Source organism: Aulostomus chinensis, chromosome 3 (assembly GCF_037954235.1).
Source record: "Aulostomus chinensis isolate RoL2024-O1b breed Wild chromosome 3, RoL_Achi_v1.0, whole genome shotgun sequence".
In the NCBI taxonomy this organism is placed as follows: Eukaryota; Metazoa; Chordata; class Actinopteri; order Syngnathiformes; family Aulostomidae; genus Aulostomus; species Aulostomus chinensis.
This window is the reverse complement of record NC_141322.1, coordinates 14,312,633-14,339,377: the sequence shown is the minus strand read 5'-3', so window position 1 is coordinate 14,339,377 and position 26,745 is coordinate 14,312,633. Positions and strand designations below refer to the sequence as shown.

At 43.3% G+C, this 26,745-nt stretch overlaps 1 protein-coding gene across 5 annotated transcripts in view; it reads left to right on the top strand.

Annotated features, from left to right (window-relative positions):
* The window catches only part of dlgap4b (discs, large (Drosophila) homolog-associated protein 4b), a 123,226-nt gene that overhangs the window by 90,091 nt on the left and 6,390 nt on the right, over window positions 1–26,745 (top strand). Inside the window, exons 4-14 of one of the 5 annotated variants that reach the window (XM_086198839.1) lie at window positions 4,276–5,555; window positions 5,716–5,930; window positions 8,194–8,295; window positions 9,047–9,197; window positions 11,052–11,304; window positions 11,626–11,778; window positions 12,938–12,985; window positions 21,063–21,502; window positions 21,993–22,081; window positions 22,804–23,291; window positions 25,061–25,152. In XM_086198839.1, coding sequence (XP_086054965.1) covers window positions 4,350–5,555; window positions 5,716–5,930; window positions 8,194–8,295; window positions 9,047–9,197; window positions 11,052–11,304; window positions 11,626–11,778; window positions 12,938–12,985; window positions 21,063–21,502; window positions 21,993–22,081; window positions 22,804–23,291; window positions 25,061–25,152 — 3,237 coding nt within the window. In that variant the 5' untranslated portion in view covers window positions 4,276–4,349. The remainder of the gene's footprint in view (window positions 1–4,275; window positions 5,556–5,715; window positions 5,931–8,193; window positions 8,296–9,046; window positions 9,198–11,051; window positions 11,305–11,625; window positions 11,779–12,937; window positions 12,986–21,062; window positions 21,503–21,992; window positions 22,082–22,803; window positions 23,292–25,060; window positions 25,153–26,745) is intronic. The other 4 variants (XM_086198840.1, XM_086198841.1, XM_086198842.1 and 1 more) reach the window with 4 other exon arrangements.

The window sequence follows — 26,745 nt, the reverse complement described above, 5'->3', positions numbered from 1 at the left end:
ACACACACACGCACACACACAAAAACATTGTTGTGTCCATGTATTTGCAAGCATGATGAGCACACAGAAACCTACATGAAATCTTGACTAATGAGCGCATTAGCTTGACCTAAATTATTCCCTTTCTTGTATGAGGGTCAAAATATCACCTGATCTCCTTTACTCATCTCTGATATTGTAGCAGGGTTTTGTTATTTGTCATCTGTGGTTATATATCATGGTTAAACATGCATAAACATTAGCTGCTGGGGCTAGGCTTTGCCCTGGTTAACGGAAACCATGCTAACCCCCAGGCACTCTGGAGAGTTCAAGATGCCACGTTCTTCAGAAAACTGAAATTATTATATAATGTTGATTATCAGGGCTGTGCATGTGTGCCATATCCTATCATCAATGAAATGCCACGGCAAATCCATCTCATGATAAGAATTTTACATTTTGTCAATATGTGGCCCTAAAGGTATGTAAGTACTACTTAAACATTGGTTGCACAAGTTGTTTTTTTGTTTTTTTGTGGCAACATTTCCATTTGTTTATCCTGAGGTTTGGTTTTGAATCTTTTGATTAGTATATTGTGAATATTTAACTCTTGTTCTCACAGATTGTCTGGACAAAAGTTACTATTTTCAATCACTGCTCTCAAGACAGTATTTTGATGGGAATGTGGCCAAAAAAACTGTGTTATATGGTGCTATTTCCATATCAACATGCACGCCTTTGCAGTATATCATTACTGCAAAATTAGAATGAAATAATGTCCTTAAGTTTTTAAATCTATATATTCTGACATGTTAGTGTTGGCAGGAGAAGAAAGGAGAAGATTAAAAAGGAAAGAAAACCAGAATGCATATCATAAGAGGGATTATAAAATTAAATTACAAGAAATACATTTTTAAACAGTTCAACACATCATTATAGAGTGCATGGAGAGAGAAGGTTCAAAGCTAAGAAAGGACGCAGGTAAAGAAATTAATTCGGAACTTTTAAAAATATCCCCTGAGCTGGGTTCCCGGATATCAGCGCGTTAGAGGGATTTAGGTATACACGGGTTGACGTGGAAAGGAGAGGATTTTTTTTAACCCTTTAAGTTTGTCTACAGAATTTTTGTTTGTTGATTTCAAAAAAATATTAAATGAGAAGTGTGAGACAAAAGAAAGTATTTTTTCATAGAAGATAAAAGTATACGCATTTTTGGTTTCATTTCATTTGTTTCTGTCAGCTGAAAAGGTTGTGAAATACAAGTTTTAATGACCATTCTAAATGACGTGGATGGTCTTCAGGGTTTCAGCAGATGCACGCGTATACCACAGTTTATCTGAGCACTTCTAAATACCCTATGCTTTCCAGTGTAGAGGTCACATTCTTGCCTCCATTATGAATACGACTATCACTGTCATTTCAAGTCCCACTGGTTGACACACTGAAGAGGCTATGCTAAGCCTACTGAGTGGCGTGCCACGATGGGATATGAAGCAGTTAGCTAATGTGGTGTAAAAGGATTTAGAGGATTTGACCCTATCAGTGGAGATGGTACTCACTGAGGCTCTGTTAATGACACTAAATGAGTCTGTGCCTGCAGTGAGCTAATAATTGTGCCATGAAAGCCGGGCGCATATTATACATGGACATTTTTTACAAACAGCTAATTGCTATACATGTGTCGCATGTGTATAATGTAAAGGCAATGTACCATACCTGCGACACACCAAATTATGTTCTTTGAAACAGTGACTCACAATTACAGTGTAATCTCGTAAGTGGGCTGCTCTCTTACGTCCTGTGACTTATCGCCTGTCTCGCAGCACACTGCGGTTTGCAATTATCTCATTTTCTCCTGGTTCTTTTGGTCTCTAAAGGTTAGCGCAGAGATTTAAGGCAAATAGGTCATTCTACCTTGTGGATTCAAATGGCTTTTTCACAGGAGAACAAAGGAGACATATTTTTATTACCTCACTGCTTTTGCTCCTATCTGCTGTTTCCTGGAGATGCGACCAGTGTGACATATGGCTGCGTGGCTTCAGATAACCTTCCTCAACAAGGAAAGAAGGGAAAATGCCAGATGTAGTTTCAGCTTTTGGGTTTTTTTTTTCCAGAGTTTCGTGCTGAAACGGTATATGCGATATAAGTCACTCCAATAGAGGTGCTCAGTACCAAATGATTTATATGAACGTATGACTTTGCAGTAAATTGTTATTGACCTGCCTTGCTGAATTCCCCTGTTGATGCCAAAGATAGAGTTTTTATCCTCCTAGTTTCACCACAACTGCTGTGACACTGCGGGAGCTCTGATGATGACTTGTGTATCTTTGTCACTTCCATCTCATTCACTACAAATAACAGAAAAATGCGGATGACTTACCAAAGCATACAAGAAAGGATCTCATGAGTAGGTCTGGACAAGGCTCATATCCTGAGTTAAAGGCAATTTTGGTTTAGGGCTCTATCGTACGCATGGTGCAAAGTGTCAAGTTTTCACACCAAGCCCCCTCGCCCTTTAACTCACAAAAGAACTTGACCACTTGCTCCACCTGTGCCACCAGGTGCTTAAATATGTTACTGAGGTGTGATCTGGCACAACCATGTCACATTGCTAATTTGCTATGACACAAGAAACCATTTGCACCATAGATCAAGAAGAGGCTGGTCTTTGGTTGGTGGCATTATGCATAAATTGCTATTTAAAGGGCGCATCAATCAGATGAGCGGGTCTGTGGTGTTGATGCCCAAAAACACAGAAACATTGGCTGCCACCTCCACCCAGGCCTGCCTCGCCTCCGATGGCTCGAGTGGACGACTGTTGACTATTCATGTCATGCCTGAAAAACACACCTATGATTAATTAAGTGTCTAATGACTGCTTCTTTTCGCTGTGGTTTGTGCTCTGATAACACACTCTGTAAAGACCAAACGGGGCTGAAAATACCCTGAACACACAGCGTACTCATAGTACCATCCACCAGTTGCCTGGCGTCACAGATCGCTTACAAAGGCCCTTGGTGTTTTAGATAACGTGAGCTCCTATGAAGAACTTAAAATGTCCATAAACCTGCACTCACTGAACTATACCCGTGATGTGGATGTAGCGGGCATACATTGAAGTTTGAAGGAGACTTCTGACAGTGCTGTCTTAAAGGGTGTTTCTCCAGTAGCATGGCAGCACTGTGGAAAAGTAACCACATTATACAGCCACACATTATGCACTGCATATCACTTTCTAAGGAATTGTGCGCAACAGCCAATGTTCCTAGTTGTTATATATCAACCCTTTTTAATTTGCCACATGCTGTTATACCACTTAATACATAAAGTTCCTGTTACATTCACTTTGATCTTATATGATATCCTTCATCCATTCTTGTCTATCCTTTTCAATGAGAAGTACCATCCTTGCAGCCTTGCCAGGCAGGGCACTAGCACAGCTTGACGAGGAGTACAAGGAACCGTAGCTGCCAACTCCCTCCGCCTACCACCCACTGGTCCAATCCTCTTTACTGCTTTCAGTGACAGTCTGCCCACTATGCTTGGCTCCCTATGAAGAGATAGGACTGGGGCTCAGTGGTGGGTGCCAGTGATACCCACTGGAAGTGGTCGGAGGAGAGTGAAGGAACAGTGGAGCAATAGTGAGACAGAGAAGCAGATTGAATAAAGGGCAGAGAGGGATTACTAAAGACCTGGAAGAGTAGGCACTCAGAGATTTGGCCCATGTGCTCCAAAACTAACCAGTGGGATACTCAGAGACGCTGCAGGTTGGCAGCTGTAATTGTTTAAATTGAAAGTGTACATATATCACGATGTTGACACACAGGCAAAGGTAAATCATTTCACATGTATGAGAATGGTTATGCAATGATTACTACCTATCTAGCTACTCTACTCCTTGGACAGAAACAGGAGCTATTTGTTCACTTCTTGCTGATTTAGTCCAACATAGTTTTGGAGGTGTCTGGAGTTTGCAAAGACTGCTGGTGATTGTCCTGTTTTTGTTTTTTTTCTCTCTAGAATGTGTTCTGACCAGCTAGCCACAGTTCATCATTGTTCCACATATTGTTGTTCCCTCCATTCCCAGCATTTCAACACAGATGTTCACTGTGGGAGGCAGTGGAAGGCTGCCTCAGTCACAGTGCAGTGTTTCCCTAGCAGCTCTGCAGCGAGTGTGTGTTGTTGTCTGGTCTGGCAGTGGATGTGGGTGGTTTTGATGTAAGTGACTGTCTCTGTTTGTGCGTTTTGCACAGTAGTATATTAACCAGTTCTGTTCCTCTTTGTTGTCTCCTCTAGGACTCACCCTCAAGGTCATCAGGCATCTTTCCTTGGCGTGGGGGTCGTTTAGAGGGCCGGGCCTCCTAGCCATCATGAAAGGGCTGGGGATCAGCCGTAACAGACACTTGTCTGACTCCTGTGATCCTTCTTCAGGCCATCCAGAGGCCCTCTACCCTCAGAAGACCAGCACTTTGCCTCGCAGTCCTTACCTGCTGAGCCCGACGATGGAGCACTACGGGACCATGGACCCCCACCTCTACCCTTCAGCTAACCCAGGCTCCCTTCCACCAGACTGCATGCTGCCGCTCAACAACCAACTGTCAAACAGCAGCACCTTCCCCAGGATTCACTACAACTCCTACGACCAGTCGGACTTCTCTCCACCTGGGGACAGCATTGGCGGAATAAGTACAGGGACCCTGGGTACATCCATGTCCATGGGCATGGGACCGGGGATGGGCATGGGCATGGCCGAGCTGAGCGGACGAATGCCTATGATTACAAGTGGCTCAGCAACTATATCACATCATATGACCAAGAACCAGGGACTACCCAGTCACCTGGAGTTTGATAAGCAGCTACCCGGTGGCCGCGATGGATTCAGCACATTACAGTTCCATCGAACATCCGCAGTAGCTGCTGCCAAACAGCGCACAGACAGTCCTGGTCGTATTCGTTACATGCTGCACTCTGTACAGAAGCTGTTTGCAAAATCCCAGTCACTGGAGAGCCACAACATGAAAGGGAATATCAATGGACGCTCCACTGGCAGCGGTGGAGGCTCATCTAGCACTGAAGATGGAGGGAAGCAAACTCGCAGGTCCAAAAGTAAAGATCGTGGTACAAAATCAGAGGTGACTGCGAAGAGACGACCACGCTCTAACATGTCAGGTTACTGGAGCTCAGATGATTTAGACAGCAGCGATTTGAGCAGCTTCCATAACACCATGGCAATGATGACTCTTGGGCGTCCAAGTGGCCATGAGAGCCAGGGGGGCCAGAGTAGATACATCCACAGTGGCTACAATACTATCAGCTCCTCCAAAAGCAGCAATGATATGAAGTATCAGACATATACTGAGCCTGGGGTTGGAGGAGGTGGTGGTGGACTTGGAGGAGCAGGAAATATGGTAATGAATGACAGTGAGTATATGAAAGGAGGGTCTTGGTCCACATTGACTATGGGCCAGCCAAGACAGATGATCCAGAAGGGCTCAGCAACTCTGGACAGGTCCATGCTCAAGTCCAAATCCTGCCAACAGGAGCTAACCTGCAACTACCTGCAGGTTGGGCGAAGGGTGAGTAAAGCTGAGATGGATGGAGGTTTTTTGTCTGAGAATTTGTTGCATGTTTACAGACTGCTGCATAGGTATCCTTACAATCCAACAGGAACACCACTGCAGTGATACAGGGCTGGCAGAGATTTGTGGTCTAATTTTAGCCATTAATTACCTCTAGGGGGATTGGAGCAGCACATTAGGCCGCCCCGGGGGTGCCAATGAAATTCCATGTAGGCGGATGCGCAGTGGTAGCTACGTGAAGGCCATGGGAGACATGGAGGACAGCGATGACTCTGAGGGAAGCCCCAAACCCTCACCAAAAACTGCTGCACGTCGTCAGAGCTACCTCAGGGCTACGCAGCATTCTCTGAGCGACCAGCTACCCCCACGCAAGTAAGACAGCAAACTGAGACATAGAGCCTTTATTTACTGTCATGATCCACTTGGAAATACACATAATATTTTAGTTTTATCAAGAAAAAAAGTGAAAAAAGCAGTGCTAATTAATACTTATGGATCAAGATGAACATATACATTTCTGTGATTATCAACTGCAAAAATATCTGCTTATTTGATTAAACTTTAAAAAAAAAAATGTTAAAGGTATAACAGGGATAGGAGTGACTCCTAAAACCTGAACACAAACTAGCACTGATGAACATATTCCCCTTATCTCCAAGTTGATGTTTTTTGGGAGGTATTTTTGTTTTAATGAATTTTAGTGAAATGTGTGGGATAAGCTCTGCTGTTAACACAAGCTGAAGATATTTCTGCATTTTGTTCTGCAGCATAAAATACACAATTAAACATCACACCAAACTAATGCTCACATATGATGAAATAACACAAAAGGAGTCATCATCAGCTTGAACACTTGAATCACGTCTGTTTTTATTCATATATCTATTCACACGTGCTGTAGCATGAACATATCGCCCCCTTGTGGAGCTTCCTGACAACATATGAAACATCTGCATAGTTTATCACCACAGCTAACAAGTGGCTCAGCGCAGCTATGATCATTAAACATTATCATGCCTAAAAAGGAGGAAGAGCAAAACTAGTTGTGGTGATGTTGAAGTCATGTGTCCGCTGTGTAGTTTGTCACAGGATGACAGCTATGCACCTCTAATCTTTAAATTTATGCTCCAAAAAATCAGAAGTGTGTCAATTTGTGAAGATTACCTTGATGAACTAACGCGTAACCTCTTATTTTCAGTAATATTAAAAAAATCTAATGTAAGAAAAAAATCCTTTGCAGTTCGAAAGAGGAACACAGAATAAAGTTTACGATGGAAATACCAGCAGCACGACAGCAACCTCTATCTTCCAAATTCAAATAAACTTGAATGGCCAGTTTCACATTAACCCTTTAAAGTGTATGTCTATTCAAAGCCACAGTAAAAACACACAATTATGAAACCTGATGGGTGCGACCTCTTAACAATCCCCCCAAAAAAAGTCAATATGCTACTGGTAGCTGAAGTACAATTTGTATCATTTTTGTGTATTATCATTGGTGATATGTTTGTTTGTGGATCTCTTGAATGTAACAACCACTGCAGCAGAAGATAATGGGGGAAAAGGATGCGACATGAACACACACACACACACACACACACACACACACACACACACACACATTGTCAATATTGTGTTTACTCACACTTAAGTGGTGTCAGACTCCTAAAAAATACCCACACACCAGTCTAATACATTGGTGATTTACCTTCTCTTTGTTGGTGCCAGTTAAACTAACCGAATACGCAGCATAAATGATGTTTACACACAATGACACCAACTTTTGTTTTGCTCAACCGGTAAATCACCATAAATCAGCCTCATCCGTCCAACCGACTGCCCTTTTCGCTTGACTTGTCCTAAATTATGTGGGGTTTTTTTTTTTTTTTACAGCTGACAACATTGCACAATACTGTATGTAATAAAAGCACAGTGGGACACAGCTGAGTTTCTTTTCGTAAATGCCTGAAAATGCATTCCTATTTTCTGTCACAAGATGCAAAATGAAATGCTTTTAAGCAATGTCACATTTAGTCAGGTCAACTCAGGTTTCAAAATGTTTTGCGCATTCATGTGAACAGGTTCACAATTCTCTCAAGTGGCAACAGATGTTTGCTGCAGCTACACCTGCTGAGAGAAATTTGTCTCAATATTTTTAAGTTTTGAATCGTGCATGAATATCTTTCATGTATGCAGACATTTGTGTGTATTGGATATGTGTAACGATCCTTTAATTCATCTGCTCATATATTTGAAATAGAGAGATTGTTCAGGAGAACTTAGCGTCATGATGGCTGACGCTGATTTTGAATGCGCGAGGCATAAAAATGTCGTTCTAGGAAACTGTGTCCTGTGTAAAACATGCAAAGCGTGTTCTCCACACTTTAGAGCTCTTTGCAATATGTTTAAGTCAATTCAGTTACAAAAAGATCTCCTATACACCTGAATGGTCTGATTGATAAGTGCAGAGGAGGAGGAAACAAAGCAGAAGGAAAAAAAAATACCTGTACACTATCTTTGAGATCATATTCTAAGCTCAAGTATGCATGAATGACTAACCCTGCTCCCCCTGCCAATCCCTGACCATCCAATGCCACTGTCTTCCGGTCTGCTCCACCCTGGTGGGCGTGAGCAGCAGAACCCTGGAATACGCCTTGTTGCAGGGGGAGCTGGACGCCCTGTGGTCTCCCCTCCACAGTGTGTCCTCTCTGCATCATCTGGGCAGGTCAATGAGCAGGTCAGTGATAGGTGGATAAGACACGTCTCAGTGGGGGTGGTGTAAAACACTTCTGATTGGATGATCCACAGTTGCTTTGGATTGCCCCCCTCAGACGTCCGTACAGTCAGTGACGACTCTAAATGCCAAACTCATGCCCCGCTGCCAACACCAACTGCCAGCCTCCCTTCAGCTTTTAAATGCCATCTGCCCAGTGCTTTTAGGTGGAACGTAGCTGAGTTTGACACTTGAATGGGGGGGGTGAGGGGACATCTGTGTCCACAGATTATGGCATGGCAGATGACTGTCATGTTATGGTCACTGTGTGCCAACAAAGAATGTGCAACAACATCTTAGCGCGCTCTCTGATTACACCTGAAACTGTTCTTTGGCTTTGGCACCAGGATGGCTGGAGAGCTGTGTTCATAACGTCACCTTGACTCCACCAGCTTTGCATGCTCCAAGGCTGTGATGCTAAAAATGAGATCAACATGAAGATAGAGGCCCGATTTTGAATTTATGATGATTCATAAATGAAAGTGGAAATGAAAGGGATGACTTCAATAACAGCCTTCATATCTCTTTCAATTCCAGTTTTGCCAATCATTGATTTTCTTTCCCGGTTTATTTTTTGCCTCCCTGTCATCGTATATTAACATCCACTGGTTTTTTGTTTGTTTTTTTCCCTCATGCACTCCTCACATTATCTTTCATTGTCATGTCCCCAACATGTCCTCTTTATCACATCTTCTCATCTTTCTCCCCTCTCTAGCTGTCTTCCCTCTCTCCGAGAGCTCTCCAATAACCGCAGCCTGGACAACCTAGACTGCCTCGGGGGTACAGGCTCATCTTTGCCACAGTGGGACGATGACGACTTCAGCCAGGCCTGCAGCACTTTAGGCAGACGCAGCTGCATGGGACAGGTCAGTCCTTGTGCCGACAAGCAATCGTGTATGTGTCTGTGTCTGTGAGCCCAAATCTTACATTTTTGAGTCTCTTTTCTCTGTTTGCATCTTTTCTGAATTAGTTCAACCAAATTTCTTCTCCTTATTAAACAGTACTTGCTGAAAATTTGCAACACTTAGCTTCAAACAGACTTTCCTCCATTAAATCAGCAGTCATTTGCAAAGACTTCTTTGTCTGCTTTGATCTACTAACACTCATTTCCATTGTGTAATTATTTTCACAGATACAGCTCGAATGGTCTTAATATAATGAGTTTTCAATGAACAAATAATCTCCCTTTTCAACTCTCTTGTGTTAATGTTACAAACGTTCAAGTCAAATCAGTGGCATTGATCCTTTTAAGTCCAATAATGAATTTGCAGGTTGACCTAGAAAAGCACATCATCGCTGCTGCACTCTATGAACCAGACAAGTAAGGGAATGCAATCCCCGCATTACAGCACAGTTCTAGTAGTTTGTCTATTTCTTTAATTTGCATGTATGTTAGACTTACTTACAACTTTGTTCTCCATCAATTTGAAGGTGGACCATCGGAAACAAAGTATGTGGAGTATCGCTGTTTCCAGCGTCCTCTCTGCTTTGTTTTCTTCTGTGGTATCTCTCCTCCACTCACTCACTCACTTCCTTCTATTACCGCAGAATAACTGAGCTGTGTATTTTTGACTCCTACCCGCTGTTTTGGTCTGGTAACAGAATATGAAACCCATCATCTGAAAGAAAATGTCTGAAATCACTGAACAAATAGGAGTAAAGACATCCCTTTTGCTTTTGATGTTTTCATTGTTTCACAGTCTTGTGCAGTGGGCCGTGCGAGACGTACGAGCAGCACTCTGTCTACTGGGGCTTCACAACCCGGCACTGCTTAGCACTTACTTAATTTTTCACACAGATGAACTTTTGACCCTGTCAGTGTATCACAACAAAAACACACTCCGGTGAAGCATGCAAGCAAAGTCAATTTATTTCACATTTTTAACAGACACAATGCACAAAGTGCTTCATAGTCAGAATAAAAAAAGGAACTGACAAATACATAAAAAGGTGAAATGTAAGAGTAAATTATGCAGGGAGAGCCGATAAGACACAGAATTCAAATTCAAAAACACTATTGACAATCTTCCTAAATGCCTGCGTAAATAGGAAGGTTTTTAAACTTAAAACAAAAAACAAAAAACCACACAGTCCCTTTAGCTTGCTTGGAGACTGTCTCTGCTGCCAACTGAAAGGAGCGGTAATCCCGTCTTGAAATGTGTCCCAGGAGGAGCACCAGAGAGTCCAGCACTTGGGGTGTGGAGCCGTGCAGGACTCTATAAGTGAGCACTGACATTTCAAAGTGGATTCTAAAATGAACATGAAGTCAGTGCATTGAGGTTAAAACGGGTGTTTACTGGCTTGTGTTCGGTGCCTGGCAGCAGCATTTTGGATGGTTTGTAGGTGGTGTCGTAAAAAGTTAGAGTTGCAGTAAATCTGAAGAGATGAATGCATGAAATAGCATCTCAAGTTTATTTATTGGCACATCTGTCGTAAGTGTGGTAATGTTCCTGAGATGAAATAATCAGAGTCAGTCGCGTAAGTATCAAAACTGATGGAATCAAAAATCAAAAATTACCATAAGATTATGCAGACTGGATTGACAGGAGGACAATATGGGTTCCAAGGTTCTGCCTGATTGCTGATTGGAGGGTATCGGAGCAACAATAATCTCAACAGAATTAAATCAGGATTATGAGTAGCCAACACAGTGAAATGACCCCAAGCTCTTCCTACACACCGCTACACCTGTCCAGTCTCTTCTATTTTCTTCCCTCCAGCTACGAGACCTGGATATGAGTCATCACTACGAGGACCGAAGCTCTGACTCCACATTCAGAGATTCACGTTCCCATTCTCAGGACAACCCAGAGCCTCCAGACATGCCCATGCCTACATGCTTCCGATCCCGCAGCCACAGCTACTTGAGAGCCATCCAAGCTGGCTGTTCTCAAGATGACGACACAGGCTCCATCGACTCAGGCTCCCCTCCGCTGACTGACACCACTGTTCGCACCTACAGCACCAGCACTGGTGAGTCACTGGCTGCTCTACAGCACGTCAATGCAAGAAAACAGCTCATAAGTGAATATATGCAAACATAAAGAGGGAAAGTTATAGTCAAGACTCTGAAAAAATATTTCCCCATTGATTATTCAGGACATGCACATTTTTGTTATTGGAATTTATGACACTTTTATGATGTATTCCTAGCAATAAAACAATCAATAGTACTAGAAACAGTGTGAGTGCTAACACTTTTCATAGCTCTAGTTGTCCCGGGTGAGACATTGGTCCTCCAACATGCACACACCCGAATTTTAGCTCAAACACAGCCTCTTTTGCCCATGCTAGACGACCTTCCTACACAGTGGAAGACTTGGAAAGAACAGTTTGCCTCTTACCTGACAGCCACTGGCTTGGACAAAGCCCCAAAGGAGAAACAGCTTGCAATTTTTCTTCAACGTTTGGGGACAGACAGACCACACATCCTACCCACACATACAGGTAACAATTCAAAACCAATTCCCGCTCACAAGCACTTTACCTGCATACCGCTGCACAAAGATGACAAACAAATTAGTTGTGTTGCAGTGACCAGAAGGAGCCAGTCAGCTAGTGATGAGCTCAGGTATGGAACAGCTCCCTCAAAGGACTGTGGGGGTTATTGATTATTAGAATATATAAAATTGTAGATATACAACGAGTCCAGTGCCACTGTGGCGAGCACCGTCTCACAAAGTTTTGTTGATCCCTGAAGGAGGCATTCACAAAACAAAAGAACACCAGAACGCACTCTTTCATTCTCTGCTGATTTTGAATTTGCAGAGGAGTAGATGAATTATGCACGAGTACTGAGCTCAGACGTAGTGCGGTTTACTGTGTTCACTTGGGCATTAGCAGAGAGCATCCTCATAGAGGCGCACTCCACCGCACTTCTCTAGATAGAGCAGCAGCAAATGATGCTTTCAAAGTACTGTTGGAATTTTTCATTCACGTTGCAGCTTGTCCCACAAAAACTGTCGCACCCGCCTGCCGTGAAAGTTTTGGTCAGTGATGGAAAGTAACAATGACAATGCGTCTGGACTTGAGTTTTGACGATATTTATCTGACCCCAACAGTCACAGGCTGCTGTGATAAAAGAGGTTTTGAAGACATGGTACAAGGCATGGTAAAACCTGATGAAAATGATGCACTTTTTAATGTGAAGCATGTCACCTGCAAGAGGACACAATCAGTGGAACAACACACCACTTTAACGTGACATCAGTGGCAGTTACAGACTTCAGTGGTGCGAACACTGAAATAGACAAACATCATGTAGTGTACGTTTGCTTTTGATATCAAATTCTTCTCTCCTATCATTTAGTACTTAGCGTAGAATTTTGGGCGGAGACTTTTACAAGAGTACTTTAAAGCCAGATATTTTTATTTTTAGTCAAAGTGATGCAATGATGTATTTCTTCCACCACTGCAGGTTAGTCATTGGAATGGGTGGATTACTTGGGAGGAATGAAAACTACCCATTTAAAATAGTGAACATGAGTAGTTGTAATACCAATCCCATGTGGAAGGGGCCACAAATAAGGATCATTTATTGGATTTTTTAGGTTAGCTCTTAAATCGCGTAGGTGCCCCACTAACAGTGCTGTTTTTCCTGGTGCAGGTGATAGCAGGAAGCATCAGATAAGCAGAAAACCCAATGAAGCCACAGGTGAAACACATTGCTCGCATTACAGTGTTTTAAACATGGCTGCTTAAAGAAGCAGTTCAGCCCTCTCAGTTGTGATGAAGTCCATTAATCTAAAGATGATTTGACTTCTGAGAGTGAAATCAGAATCTGATTTAAAATTTCAGAAAAGTCTTAGGATTCTGATTTTAATGTCAGACGGTCAGAATTCTGAGAATGTGCCCAAGTCTGCGTTATTGTGCTTGATTGAGTGTGAGTGTTTGGAGAAAGAACATATTGTCACATCACACAGGGTGTACAGAGAGAGAAGAGCCCTGATTTATGTAAATACTACTAATGTCATTGTTAATTCCTCGTGCCAATTTTAGGTTTTATTTCATGTTTGTTGTTTTTTGTCTCTTTTTTTGGATTTTCTATTATTTCAAAGGTTAGTTACTGTGCCCTGTGAAATTGAAGAAAATTAATTAAAACTTCAGGGGAAAAAAAAAAGAAAAACAGGAAGGTTACTGATTTAGCTTCAGTCAGAGTTACATTTATGCTTTCGATTCTTCCTTCAAAATGAACCTCTATTACATTGTAGCCATGATATCATACTACCTCGCCAAACCGAACGAATCACGTCGCCAAACTGTGACGTTGGGATATCCGAGGCGCTCTTGAAGGCATCAGTAGACCGGCAACCACGCCTCCTCCCTCCGGCTCTCAGACTCCCGACAAAAAGCATCTAAACGCCGCTTCCCTCATCCTCCGCGTCGGTGTTAGGGACAGTCAGCGTCCGCTCCGGCTGCAGCTGCCCTGGAAGTACCGGAGAAGTTGATTCTGGGCTGCTTTGGTCTCCGTATGTCAGCAGGGTGAGTGCTACGACCGACAGTTGGAACACTTGGCGCTTGATTTCGTTGTTGTCGTTATTGCGCTTCAATAAAATTCCCCCTCACTAAAGTTAGCGGCCTTTTCGTTTGACGTTTTTAAGCTAAGCTGCAAAAACTTAAACATGACGCAAACTATTTTCTGTGCGTTAGCTCAGGGAGCATAGCGACTTGAGGAATAAATATTCAATTTATTGTGTAAAAATGAAATTTGCACTTTAAATACTCAGCCAGTATTTTTGTTTTGTGAGGAATCAAACCGTCTAAACTCCTCCATCAGTCTGTAATTTAAAAGTCTTGACGATGATTTTCCTTTCAATCACAGTTGCCACCAGGATGAAAAAAAAAATCCTCTGTCAGCTCTCTTTGCTGTACTAATAGTGTGTTCTCACCATACGTTCAGTGCAAAGTACTTCATATGAAAACTCCCCGTACATGCTTGGATATATTTGTTTCTAAAAACTGTGTGATTCTCCTCCATGGGGAGTCTGCAGCGGTGGGGGGTGCGGACCCTTTGGCTGCCTATAGATAGAGATGCATATATTCATTTATCCCCATAAAAGCTTCTTCTATTTGGTTGATGAGATGGAAAATCATCCTTGGCTGGGGATTAATTCTGGGCTGCCCCAATTTTTACGCCACATGGTGGTCTGTGCATTGCAACATGGATTCAATCCAGTTTTGAGGTTTTTCAACAAAAGATCCTTGCTAGTGTGTAGCTGTCTGTACTTTTGGTGAAACTTCCTGGTTGTTTATGGGGACGATAGATTCAGTGGCAAGGGAGCTGAGAATCTGTTGGACCTTCTTTAAGACAAAGCTTTGAATATGTATGATCATCAGATATTCTACATTCTGAAAAACACAATTTAGACATTGGGAGTTTGAAAACTATTATCTTTTTTGTCCCCAAATCATTGAGAGAAAACCCATTAATCATAGGTTTGCTACAGCAGATGAGCTGCAGACTCCTGCAATTGGAGACACGTTTTTTTTTTTTTTTCAACTCCAAAACCAAAAGACATTTGCTGATACTGATTCCTGTACCAGAACCAATTTCCTTGAATACTGTTATTGTAATTGTTGTTGGCATTGTGTTGAAGGTCACACCACGAGTCTGTATGAAACCAAAGAGCAAAAATTTACAAGGATGTATCAGATTTGAAAGTATTCCAGAGCAACTCATTTGAACTGTATGTGTGGACTAGAGGCATGTTACAGCAGGGTCATGGTCCAGGACAAGCTAGGGAATGGAATCTGGATCAGTACCGGAATCAGAAGCATCATTCCATCAAGTGATTTGGGAATTAAGTGAGTCCTGGCACTGGATTCCAATATTTCACATCTCCCCCCAGTATATGGAGTAAATTATCAACATCCTCCGATATCAACCACTTGCTGATTTAATCTTGCATCCCTACTACTACTATGACCTCATAATGATCCTACAGACTGTTAAGCCAATGAGAAGAGTCTGTCCCAAAGGATTTATTAGTCTAGAATCTAGACCAACTCAAAGAATATCTAGACTCTAGATATTCTTTGATGACGACACTGTTGCTCCTCCGTTCACTGAGCCTCACCTGACAGGGCCCAGAGACCTGCCTCAAGCTCTGAATACTTCTGCTCTGTAATACCTCAGAATAAAATCATAAACGTCATTAAATTAGATACAGTAGAATGTATTCAAGAACTGCTTGCTACCTCACATTTTACAGTCTCTGGTATGAATAATACAGGCTGCACACAATGAGGCAAGCAAGGCTAAACTGTTAAATTGAGCAGCACAATCCATCTTTTGTCTTTCATTGTTCCTGCATTTTTTTTTCCCAGCTTCAGATGACAGCAGGATGGCACCACTGCAGCCTGGTGGGCTTAACATAATAAAATAGTTTAGTTGCTCTTATAGGATCAGGAAAAGCTGGATTACAAACTGCCTCTTTTTGTCCCGTAGCTATTTAGACTTTTGGACAAACTCTGCAGTTGCACTGGGTCTCGTCCTCCGCATTTGCTGATATTAGCAACATGTGAGTCGGATCAGATCAGGGATTATCGGTGTAATTAAGAGTAATTAAGTGGTACGGTGTTGCAAACCTGATCCTGTGTTTTGGGAACTTTAAAGAACGTGAGCTGCCACCGTGGAACCTGAAGTTTGTTCATGATGTCGACAGCCAACAATAAAATGCTATCAATGCGTGCGAGACCGCTGTGAGAGCTCTGGCACTTTCAAGTTGACGTATGTTCCCGTTTTCATATTTTCTTCTTTTTCTTTGTGTGCGGTGCTTTCCACAGCCCACAGTCGGCTGTATTCATTTAGCCAAGTGAAATACTGATTGTGATTTCAGTGTCTGTGTATATGAGATCATTAGCACCAGGTGAAAATGTAATGCAGAACATTTAAGCGGTTGTTTGGAACGTTGTTTTTTTTTTTATTACGGTATTATTGATGTTGTTTGTTTGTTTGTTTGTTTTAGCTGCTGTAGCTTCTTGCAGCTAATTGTTTTGCTGCATTGAAAATCCCATTTTGACGCAGGCCTGAGCGTGGACAACAGCAGCACTGTCCAGATGGCATGAAAACAGCAGTGCTCAGTGCCTACTCCAGATTCCTCTCTAACATTTTGCCACAAAGCATGTGGTTGTCTCTCCCCCACCCCTCTGATGAAGAGGAGCAACTTCTCCTCCTCAGCAGTTCCAGTACACAGATTCATGTTTTCAGCTCTATTCTATGGTGATTTAGGGAAAGTCTTTGTCAGCGCTGCTGCTCAACTGCTACGCACTTGTGATTTATGCTTGCGTAGTTATGGAGGGTCGAGTCGCTCAATTATGCAAGACAGGCTGAGTAAGAGCGTCTGTCCATCCGCCTGTTCGCTTCTACGGGTGCATTTTCACGCTCTCTGCAGGCATTTGGAACAAATTTGTTTTCTGCACGAATCAGTTTGCAACACTGTGAATATTCGTTGATACAGGACTCAAGTTTCACCAGTGAGATCACGGGTGGGGTGCAACCAGGCGCCACAGGCTGTTTTAAACCTGTCTGATATCTTTTCTTTGTGAGGGCCATTGTTCACCCGCTTTCAAGACTCACTGCATTTGTCATTCATTTCAGATGGGAGCAGATGAGGTTTGGTGTGAGAATGCCATTCTTACAGGCCGGGCTGTTAGGGTTGTGGTCAGTGCACGTGCTTGGTGCCGCGAGGACCCGGATTCAAGACTACCGTCTTTTACTGCACCGGATCAAATTGAAGATCCTGCATCTTCGAGAGGCCATTGTGTGATTGAGCTCTTAGCAGTACGTGGAATGCTTCGGCTTCCTGGATTCATCTCGATCATATTTTGAATCTGTGATTCAGAGGACTTGTTTCCGTCAGTTAAAAGAAAACATTTTTGACAGAATTTTGATAACGCTGCTGTGTTCGTATTCTGTATCCACAGCCTCGTGGTGGAGGTTTGGGGCTCTCGGGTAACTTTTATGATGTTATTTAGTCGTAACGCATGACAGAACAATTCAAGCAAACCTCAAACTGGTCGTATTCTGGGGCGAATGGAATTGGAATTGTTGATCCTGATTTACTAAAAACTGCTCTGCTGTTAAATTTTTGAAATTTTGCATCCAAATCTCAAAACTGCCTCATGATGTGAGTGACTGCCTCAAGCCTGCTTCAGTAAATTGTAACTGTCTTGAATTTCACATTATGAAAAGGACGTTATCGTCACATTTATTGCATTTTTTTTTTAACTCCAGAAAGTCATGATGACAAAAAAAAAACATGTTCATAGTTTTGTATTAAATAAGTAACATGACTATCAAAATAAGTTGAGGTGCTCTCATGCTATTTGAGTAGCAGTTAAGATTTTTTGGGTACATTTAGGACTCAATGGGGAGAAAAAGAAAATTTCATATATATATATGTGTGTGTGTATATATATATATATATATATAGATAGATAGATATAAATATATATAAAATACAATACTCTACAGACGTATGAATTCTTTCTTTTTCTTTTTAAATAACAAGGATTGCACCCACTTGCCCCTGTTGTGGGGGGTCTAGCCAAGCCCATCCTTTCCTATCCTATTCTATCCCAGCGGTCATCAGGTGGGAGGCGGTTTACATCCTGGACCGGTCGCCAGTTCTTCAAAAAATTTGTTTCACGATTTGACTTTTTTACTGTAGAGTTCGTAACGACCCATGTACAGAGTGGAGTGTTTTTACAGTTGGAATAATAATTTTCTCTCTTGACTAATTATTCCAATTTCCAAAATTATTTCCAAATTCACCAGAATATATTAATATTTGGCATTTCTATGCTGCAAGTTCCTGTGCAATGGACATACTTTCATAAAGAAAAGCTGATAATATTGGCTGATGTATATCGGCTCTACGATTTATCTCATGTTTAATCTGGGGGGCAGATGTCAGTTATGATTTTTTTTTTTTTGGGTGGGGGGTTGTAAAGCTGATTCAGTGGTATTAACCCTTAAGGTTGAATTCCATGCAGGATGACAAAAGCATAATGTGACACATGTAGAGCTTCAGGGCAGGTATCCAAACACACACACACACGCACATCCTCTCACATCCAGTTACAGTGACCGTTATCCTGCAGACTTGAATGCAAGAATGGAGCCGGTCCATCACTGAGCTGCCACAACACTACTGACCCGGTTTTGCCCAGCGTCTACTTCTGTCACAAGTGGAGAACATGGATAGTGAAAAGCTGTCTGAACAAGGACGGTGGTGGGAGGCCACTGATCCAAAGCTGCATGTGTAGCTAAGATGGATGGGAAACTGCAGGCGTCCTCAAATAAAAGTCTAATGCTACATTTCTGTTGGACAAGATTTCTTTTCATATGTTCCCTCCCTGGATATCAGTGGTAGTTGAGGCCAGGGCTGCAGCTGTAATCCCAGTATGGTGAGTGTCTTCTGCGGCGGACGCGGCGCACAACCATCACAACTTGCACCGAAGTCAAAAGTGTACCTCCTTCAGCACAGAATTCCGATTTTTAAGCTCATAATTCAGGCCTTGGTCTTGAAGGACACATTAAAGGAACCTCATTTTGACAGGGTGTAATGGGTTGTAATGAAATAGAACAGCAGAGTCCGCTGTCACGAAAACAACAACCTGGAGCCTTTCGTTCCAGCAGCTGTGCTTGTGACTGCATTGGTTGTCAGAGACCGTGAGCTTCTGTCCACATTCAAGATAAACACAAGGCACTTTGAGAATTTCTTCAGTCGCTCACATGTTTGCTGGAAGGCTCTTCCTTCAAGACCTGCTAAGCTCATGGACTGCATGGATCAGAGCTGTCATTGCCATGAAACCTCAGCCTTAGAACATAACCCCCAACATGGAGCATTTCCTCTCGTCAGGATCAGACCAAATGGACACAAACCAAAGGACAGTGATCAGTCTCTGTTGCTCAGGAAACAGCAGAGGGTATCTTTGGATCTGATCCACAGTTTATCTAATTGCTGCCACGCCACAATGTCAGGTTGCATTTCTCTGAAAGTTCAACTTTTTTTCTGGGTGGTGTAGCTAAAGGGCACAAGGATGATTCCAGTCTGGGATTTGAGCCGGCAGCCTTCCGGTCACACGGTGGCTTCTCTAACCTTTAGGCCACCACTGCCCTAACTTAAAGTGGAGACTGTTTATACACTAATGAAAGCAGTATCTCATCTATGTGAATAACAGCTCTTTAAATAGAGCAATAATGCTGGTAGCATACTTGGCTGGTGAAGCTTGCTTCCTATCAGGCTGTCGATGTAGCTTGTGTTGTCGTGACTGCTTTCATTGACACAAACTTCTCCCTGCCAATCTGCCCCTTTAGGTGCCACTTCTCTCTGGACTAACTCTGGGCTTACCCAGCTTTCACCAGCTGTACTCTGGTTTTTCCCAAGTGTCGTGTCAAAAACTGATTAGAACTACAGGGTTCTTCACGTTGCACTGAAATTCTCTGGTTAGATCAGTGGTTTTCTGTCCCACATCACATTGGTTTATGTATCATGGAGGAGTTCTGTGACAGAAGGTTGGTTCCTGAATCAATTACGCATTATTTAATTAGTCATTACTTTGAACATTTCTCATTAATCTCCTCTGATTCCCCTCGAACAGACAGACTATGTATTTCCTTTTTCACTGACGCTGCTCCAGACTGTAAGGGAAGATATCCATGGCCCTCATCTCCACAGCTACAGCACAGCTACATTTGATCAATGAATGAACAATTGGCTGCATTGGGAGTGAAGTAACATACTGTAAATAGGCTTAGGGCTGTGCCATGATGTAAAAAGGGACTTTTGCAGTAAATTGATATTTCCTTGTAAGCCCTTATAATGAAGAGAACAGCTTTACATTTTAAAAAACCGTATATATGGAGTCACCATTTTTAAATAGTCTGCGCTTTTGGTGTTTATGCCGGTCACTGATGGCTTGCTGATCAATGATCAATGATTGCTCAATGATCGTAAATTCAGTGTAAAGATCCCTCTGGCATTTGACCGAGGGAGCTCATAGTGATTACTTCCAGGTTTGTCTTCAAAAATAAGTCTACTCCATGGCAAAAATAGCGCCGGAAACAAAAACTGTAAAATGTTCATCTTTCTAGCAACATTAATTTTGTTTGTTTTTCACTGCTCCAGCTGAAAAAGTTCCTGGCTTGCTTCACCAGGTTGACGAGGCCGTCTATTTGCCCAGGGGAATCAGGCAGTCTGGTTGTTGACTTCTCCCGCTGGTTTCTTTACTTGCCTCCCTCCTCTGTCTGCCTGTTGCTCTTTAAATCTGCGGGGTTGTTCTGGTAGCAGGGAGGGATGAAGGTACTTCCAAAGGAATGTCCTCTATTCAAACAAAATAGTGGTTTTCAGAACCGTATTATCAGCGAACTGCTTCTCATGATCCAGTCGTTTGAAGTGTGGAGTGTATGACTTCACTTTGCCACCTGTGTGGAAGCGTATGCTTATTCATTCGTCTGTTTAATTTGATTTTCTTTTCCTGCCACGACGTTCCTTTGTATTCATTCTCCGTGTGGCTGGAGAGTTTTGCTCAGTTGAGTCCTAGAATGATTCTGATTGTGTGATTGGGATGATTCTTTTGAATGTGTTTGAAGGAGCTCACAGTTTTTTCTTCATTTTATCCATAGTTCTAAGTGTATTGTGGCTGGAAACTAAAACTAACGTCTCTACCGTTACTGTGACTTCCTCCCATGTCTCCCTCCTCTCTCCTCTCCTCTCCTCCCACAGTCTCTACATGCATTACCACCTGTAAGAAGGTTGCTCCTCCGCCTGTACCGCCCCGTACAACCTCCAAACCCTACATCTCTGTGACAGTACAGAGCAGCACAGAGTCGGCCCAGGACAACTACCTGGATCAGCACGACCAAAGGTCAGAGGTCAACAGCCAGTCCAGCCACGCACACAGCAACTCATCCGACAGCCTTGACAGCACCCGTGCCAACAGCCTGGCCCGGGGAATACCCCGCCCTCCTCACATCATCCCTATTCCCATCGCCACCCCGCGAGAGCCTCTCATCCCCAGCACAGCCAATGCTTCCACTGAGACAAGCGACTCTGTAGTCCAGCATGAATCGCTGCAGTCAGGATTAAATAAATCAAATCTAGCTGCAGAGGAACCCCTAGTGGTCCCAGTACCCAGGCGGAAACTGTCCTCCATTGGCATCCAGGTAGGTGATAATTCTGGATAATTCCAGGATCTGCATTTTGTCCTCAGTGGCGAGTTGGAATGTCTGAGTGTGTCACCTCAAGCCCCCAAAAAATGTGCTTGTGAGTGAAGTGTCATCATTGTGAAGCTCTCCCTATGATTAGAGCTTGGCTGTATCCTCTAATACACAAGGTGGAGAATTTGTCTTTCCCTCAACTTTCTGTCCTGTATGTGCTGTAATAACAGTAATTCCCTGTATTTTCCAACCCCTGCACATTAACCAGCTCACTCAGGATTACCATTCATCTTGACATTTCATTTGAAGAAAGGAAAAAAAAAACCTGCTGCACAATTATGTGGTTGATCTCTGGTATTTTCTGCTTCTCCCTCTGAAGTTTTTTTTGCTGTGTCGTTGGAAAATAATAAACCCTCCCAGCTGCTTTATTAAGGCGCTAATATTTGTAAATTTAACTAAATTACTTTGTTTAATTGGGTTAATTCTTTGTTCTAAGGTTGACTGTATACAGGAAGTTCCACGAGAGGAGACCCCACCACTTGCCAAATTTCAGTCCATAGGAGTACAAGTGGAGGACGGGTGGCAGTAAGTCTTCTTCTGTCCTTGTAATAACACCGTGGATTCCTACTTTGCTATTCAAGTTACACTCATTTCACTGTAGTTTCCAATCTCAGGATGTTGTTTGTGGCTGCTGATGCTAAACTACAGGTATTTCACTGTGTTAACAACCACCTAGAGGGTCAGTGGTTGAGGTGGAGGTCCATGTTGCCTCCAGCTTGGTTGGGCGGATACTGGAATAACCAGAAATCCCTCTATCACAGTCTAGTTAGCATTCTGTGCTGGTGCTGCCTGTCTTCTTCTCTGTTTCCTTTCCCTCTCATATTCCATGTGGACTTTTGCTACTGAGTCCTGACTAATATTTGAGCAGCATAACCAGCTGAACCTGAATGTATCTGCCCCCATATTTACAGGACTCTTTTTTCCTTTGTTTTTCTTTTACACAAATTTGTGTTATGTAACGATTACTCAGCTGTTCCACCAGCACTTGTTAGGTTTTTCTGAACATGTTTGAATGATATTCAGTGACACAGAATTTGTGCCCCCGCTAGCTCTGATTGATGTACCTCACATACCTGAGCAACCAACTTGTTGTACGAATGACAAAGAAATAAGACAACATTTTAGAACATTTCTCGGAGTATCATGCATTGAGTGCCAGTTGACATGGATAGAAGGAACAAGGCGGGGCTCATTGTCGACTGTTGTTTTGAAAATGGTTGATTGTTGCATTCCCCCATTTGTCTCAGGCTCAGTCGTCCCTCCAGCATGGCTTCCAAACACGACACGGATTCAGACACGCAAGACATCTCTGCCATTTCTCATGTCAATCATGCCAAACCCACTGAGAAGAAAGTCATGGTCAATAGTGCCAGTCAGTCCATGAGTTCCCCTCTTGGACAGGACTCCTTAGACAACGGAGACGCTACTGGTGACACCTCCTCGCCTCCACCTCCAAGGCAGATCCTCAACCGCTCCACCACACGAAGTAGCTCCTCCTCATACTCAGAGAGCCTGGACCCCGCGCTGGACCCCTCAACATTACCGCCCCCGGACCCCTGGCTGGAGAGTGGGGACGGGAGCAACAGCAGTGTCTCCCAGAGCGTAAGTGGGGGCACGCTATGTCGAAGAGACGGCCACTGGTTCCTAAAGCTGCTGCAGGCTGAAACAGGGCGCATGGAGGGATGGTGCCAACAGATGGACCAGGAGACCAAAGACAACCAGCTCTCAGAAGAGGGTAAGGCTGGCACGCGGACAATACCTCACTCTGATGTTTGTTGTCTTACTGCTGGAGAATTAAAGGCCAGGGTGCTCGATACAACTCTGGTGATACTTGTTTAGTGACATGAACCTTTCAATATGAGAAGACTCACAGTAATCAGCTCAAACAGCTCTGCTTGATGTAGCAGCACAATGAACAAGGCTGTCCTGCAACATCAAGATAAAGATTTTTCTTACATAAAAGGAATGTTTATAGATGTGTATGTAGTATTGCAACATTAGCTTATTAGGTGACAGGATAGCAGTCACTTCAAGTCAGGAAGTGGACCAAAAAAATCAATGTAGGAAAAAGATGAAGGTCTGAGCGCTGGAGCTCCCTCTAAAACCATGTCCGGACCCCCTTACATCCAAAACCACCTTCAGAGGATCAAGCACTTCCTTTGACAGACAAGTACCTTCAGCCAGTCAGCGTAACAACACATCACACAGCAAATCCAATGGCGAGAAGCCCTGCTAGTGCATCCTCCTGTTCTTGTTTAATTGTTGCTTTTCAGTCTATTTCTGCAGTAACTGGCCTTGTGTTTACTCTAGTCCCTCTAGTTGTCTCGAGAGACAGCGTTTTCCACGACTCAGTTTTTCCAGGCGGGACATCAACTATAAGAAGTGGTTGGAGCTACATTACTGTTGGGTGGCAGATTGGGTTGATTGCTGTCCACTTTTTCATGCTGGTTGTTGGTGCGAGGGGTTCCAGACGTAGCTGCATAGCTCAACTTGAGCTTGAGAGATTTAAGTGATGTCGCCAGGCTATCTACATGGTTTATGAGGAAAAACAATATGCTGTATACCTCAGTGCCTTGATCACTGCAGTCAGACATCATGTGTGGGCCCTCTGAATGAACCCTGAATCTGTCTTCCAGCGGTCGGTTGCTGTTCAACCTCAGCAGCACGTGGTCCAGAGCTCTGTTGTAGGGTTCTGCCTTAGACCACACAATCGCTCCATCAGACATCCACAGCATGGAGGGGATGAGGCAGTAATACCTGGGGTTACCACACACAAGCAGGACCGTAATCCCCAGAATTACACAAATCTACTCTGGAACTGATTAAACCACCAGATTAAATGAGTGCCTCCACATCAGCCTGACAAGCCATTCAGCTTTGAGCACAGGCACAAATGCACAATGTACACAAACAAACATTGGGAAAGCTTTTATCCGAAGCGCTGGATAAATTCACAAACCAAGGTCCCTGTTTGTCCTTGTAATTCTCTCAAAACATGAATGTGTGTGTGTGTGTGTGTGTGTGTGTGTGTGTGTGTGTGTGTGTGTGCGCGCGCGCGTGCGCGTGCATGACCTTTAGTGAAAGTCAGTATTTAATCTAAATTCTGACATCCCGATCTGGGTGTCATCACTGTATAATCACATTGCCATCTCTTAGCTATCCAGTGATCAGAAAGGAGTCCTGATTTTGTCGGGGCAGATCTTTAACACAGCAACAGACTAGCATGGTAAACAATGATTGGCTGGAGTATCTTTATACACTTAGATTCCATCAAAGAGGATAACAATGTCCAATACGCATAAATCCTCTTCCTTGCACCCCATGGGGTTGGTCATTGGAAGACACATCAAAAGGTTTGGTTGCATGGTTAGACTGCTGCATGCCGTGATACAGGTAAGTGTTAGTTAAAGTGTCATAACTCCTCTCAAAGTTGAACAGCTTGAGACCCTTGCAGCGTTTATATGAAGCACGTTTGACACCATGGTGTGTTTTTCCTCTCTGCAGTGTTGGGCAAGGTTCGCAGTGCGGTAGGAAGCGCCCAGCTCTTAATGTCCCAGAAGTTCCAGCAGTTCCGAGGACTGTGCGAACAAAACTTGGTGGGTATTTCCTTGTTGTGACACTCCTTCAAGTCTAGATACTCCAAAGCCAGTGTTACTTTTGAGATGTTCTGTCATTTGTCGAATAAGCATTGTCTTGAGCAACACAAAGGTTCTTGGCCCCTAAATAGAGGATATTATGCTAACACAGAAGCTCAGTGGCCCACCAGCACAAAATACAAGCAGCTTATGATAAGCCAATAAGCCATTCTTTTCGGGTGACGTATTTCAGTGGAAATATACTATATGAAGCCAACTACAACATGTGACACTTTACCACAATATCATCTCAAATGAACCTCCTGTTTCACTTGTATGACGTTCAAATTCATAACTTTGGGCCAGATGAACATGGCTGCTAAACCTCTTAATCAGAGCAACTTAAATTACAAATGTGGAGCATTAAGGGTTAAAAAGATGTAACCCAGCATGTACAGGTAGAATCCCACACCAAGCCCAAAGCCATGAAGACCCACCCTGGACATGAAGCTGGCCACTGGGGTTCAGCTTGTTCAAAGAATGATGCTGTAACATGGCTCCCTCTAGTGATGAAAAAGGAACGAGCAGCATCTGTGTTGGCAGTCTGGCCAGGTATTTGGAAAACAAGACAAAGCTGCTGAGATCAGAGTCTGGTAAATACTGTGAAATCACACATAAATCAAAGAAACAAAGCTGTGTGTCTCTCTCTCACACACAGCTTTAGTGAACCTTTGGACCCAGGCAAGCACAAGTTGTAGTAAGATGCACTCTACAGCATTTACATGTTTTGATTGAAGATCATTTCATAACTATGAGCTCAAAGTGCTCATTGGTCAGGAAGCCACACTGTAGGTGCTCTGTTATACCCCTTTCACACTGAAACACACGGGTCAAAGCAGGTTTTTGTACCCACGTTTGCTCGTCTGTGAGGGCTGCGTGCCTGTGTTTTTCCCTCTCATACGTCTTCGCGCTGACAACGTCATCATCAAACATCACCTTAAAATGCTGGTGATGGTCCCATAAATCACGTGTCCTCTACAGTTCCAGAAATCTGCCGCCGGATCTCCTCTTCACCGTGGTTGGCGAGCAGCTCGCGGACTTCACAATCTTGCCAGTGCACTGCCATGATCGATAAATAAAGATGTGAAGATCGTGATACAAGTTGTTTATAAACACGGCCGCGCTTGCACAGTTCACCTTAGGGTTCCCGATTGGTGGGAGTTCCCAAGCATAGATTAATTCACCTAAGATCATACACTAAATTATTTGAAAAAAGACGTGAAATAGAGTCTCAGGGACATCAACAGGAAGACTGATCTTAAGCAGAGGCTAAAACTTTATTGAGAAATGAGTGAGCAGCTCTCGCAGCCCAGCCCAATTTTTTTTTTTTTCTAGTTATTATTTTCCGGAGCTTCCACAATGACAGCTTGACAGCCGGCACAGTGACAAAATCAGAATGCAGAGCTGAGGAGAGCCGCTAAACACTCGGGTCGCTTGGAGGGTCGGTGGATGCGGGTCGAAACGCCGAGTTGACCCTTTCAGAGTGCCCAAACACCCGTGTTCAAGGGTTAGTGTTAGAGAAGGAAAAGTACCTCTACTTGTTGTGACCTTGCT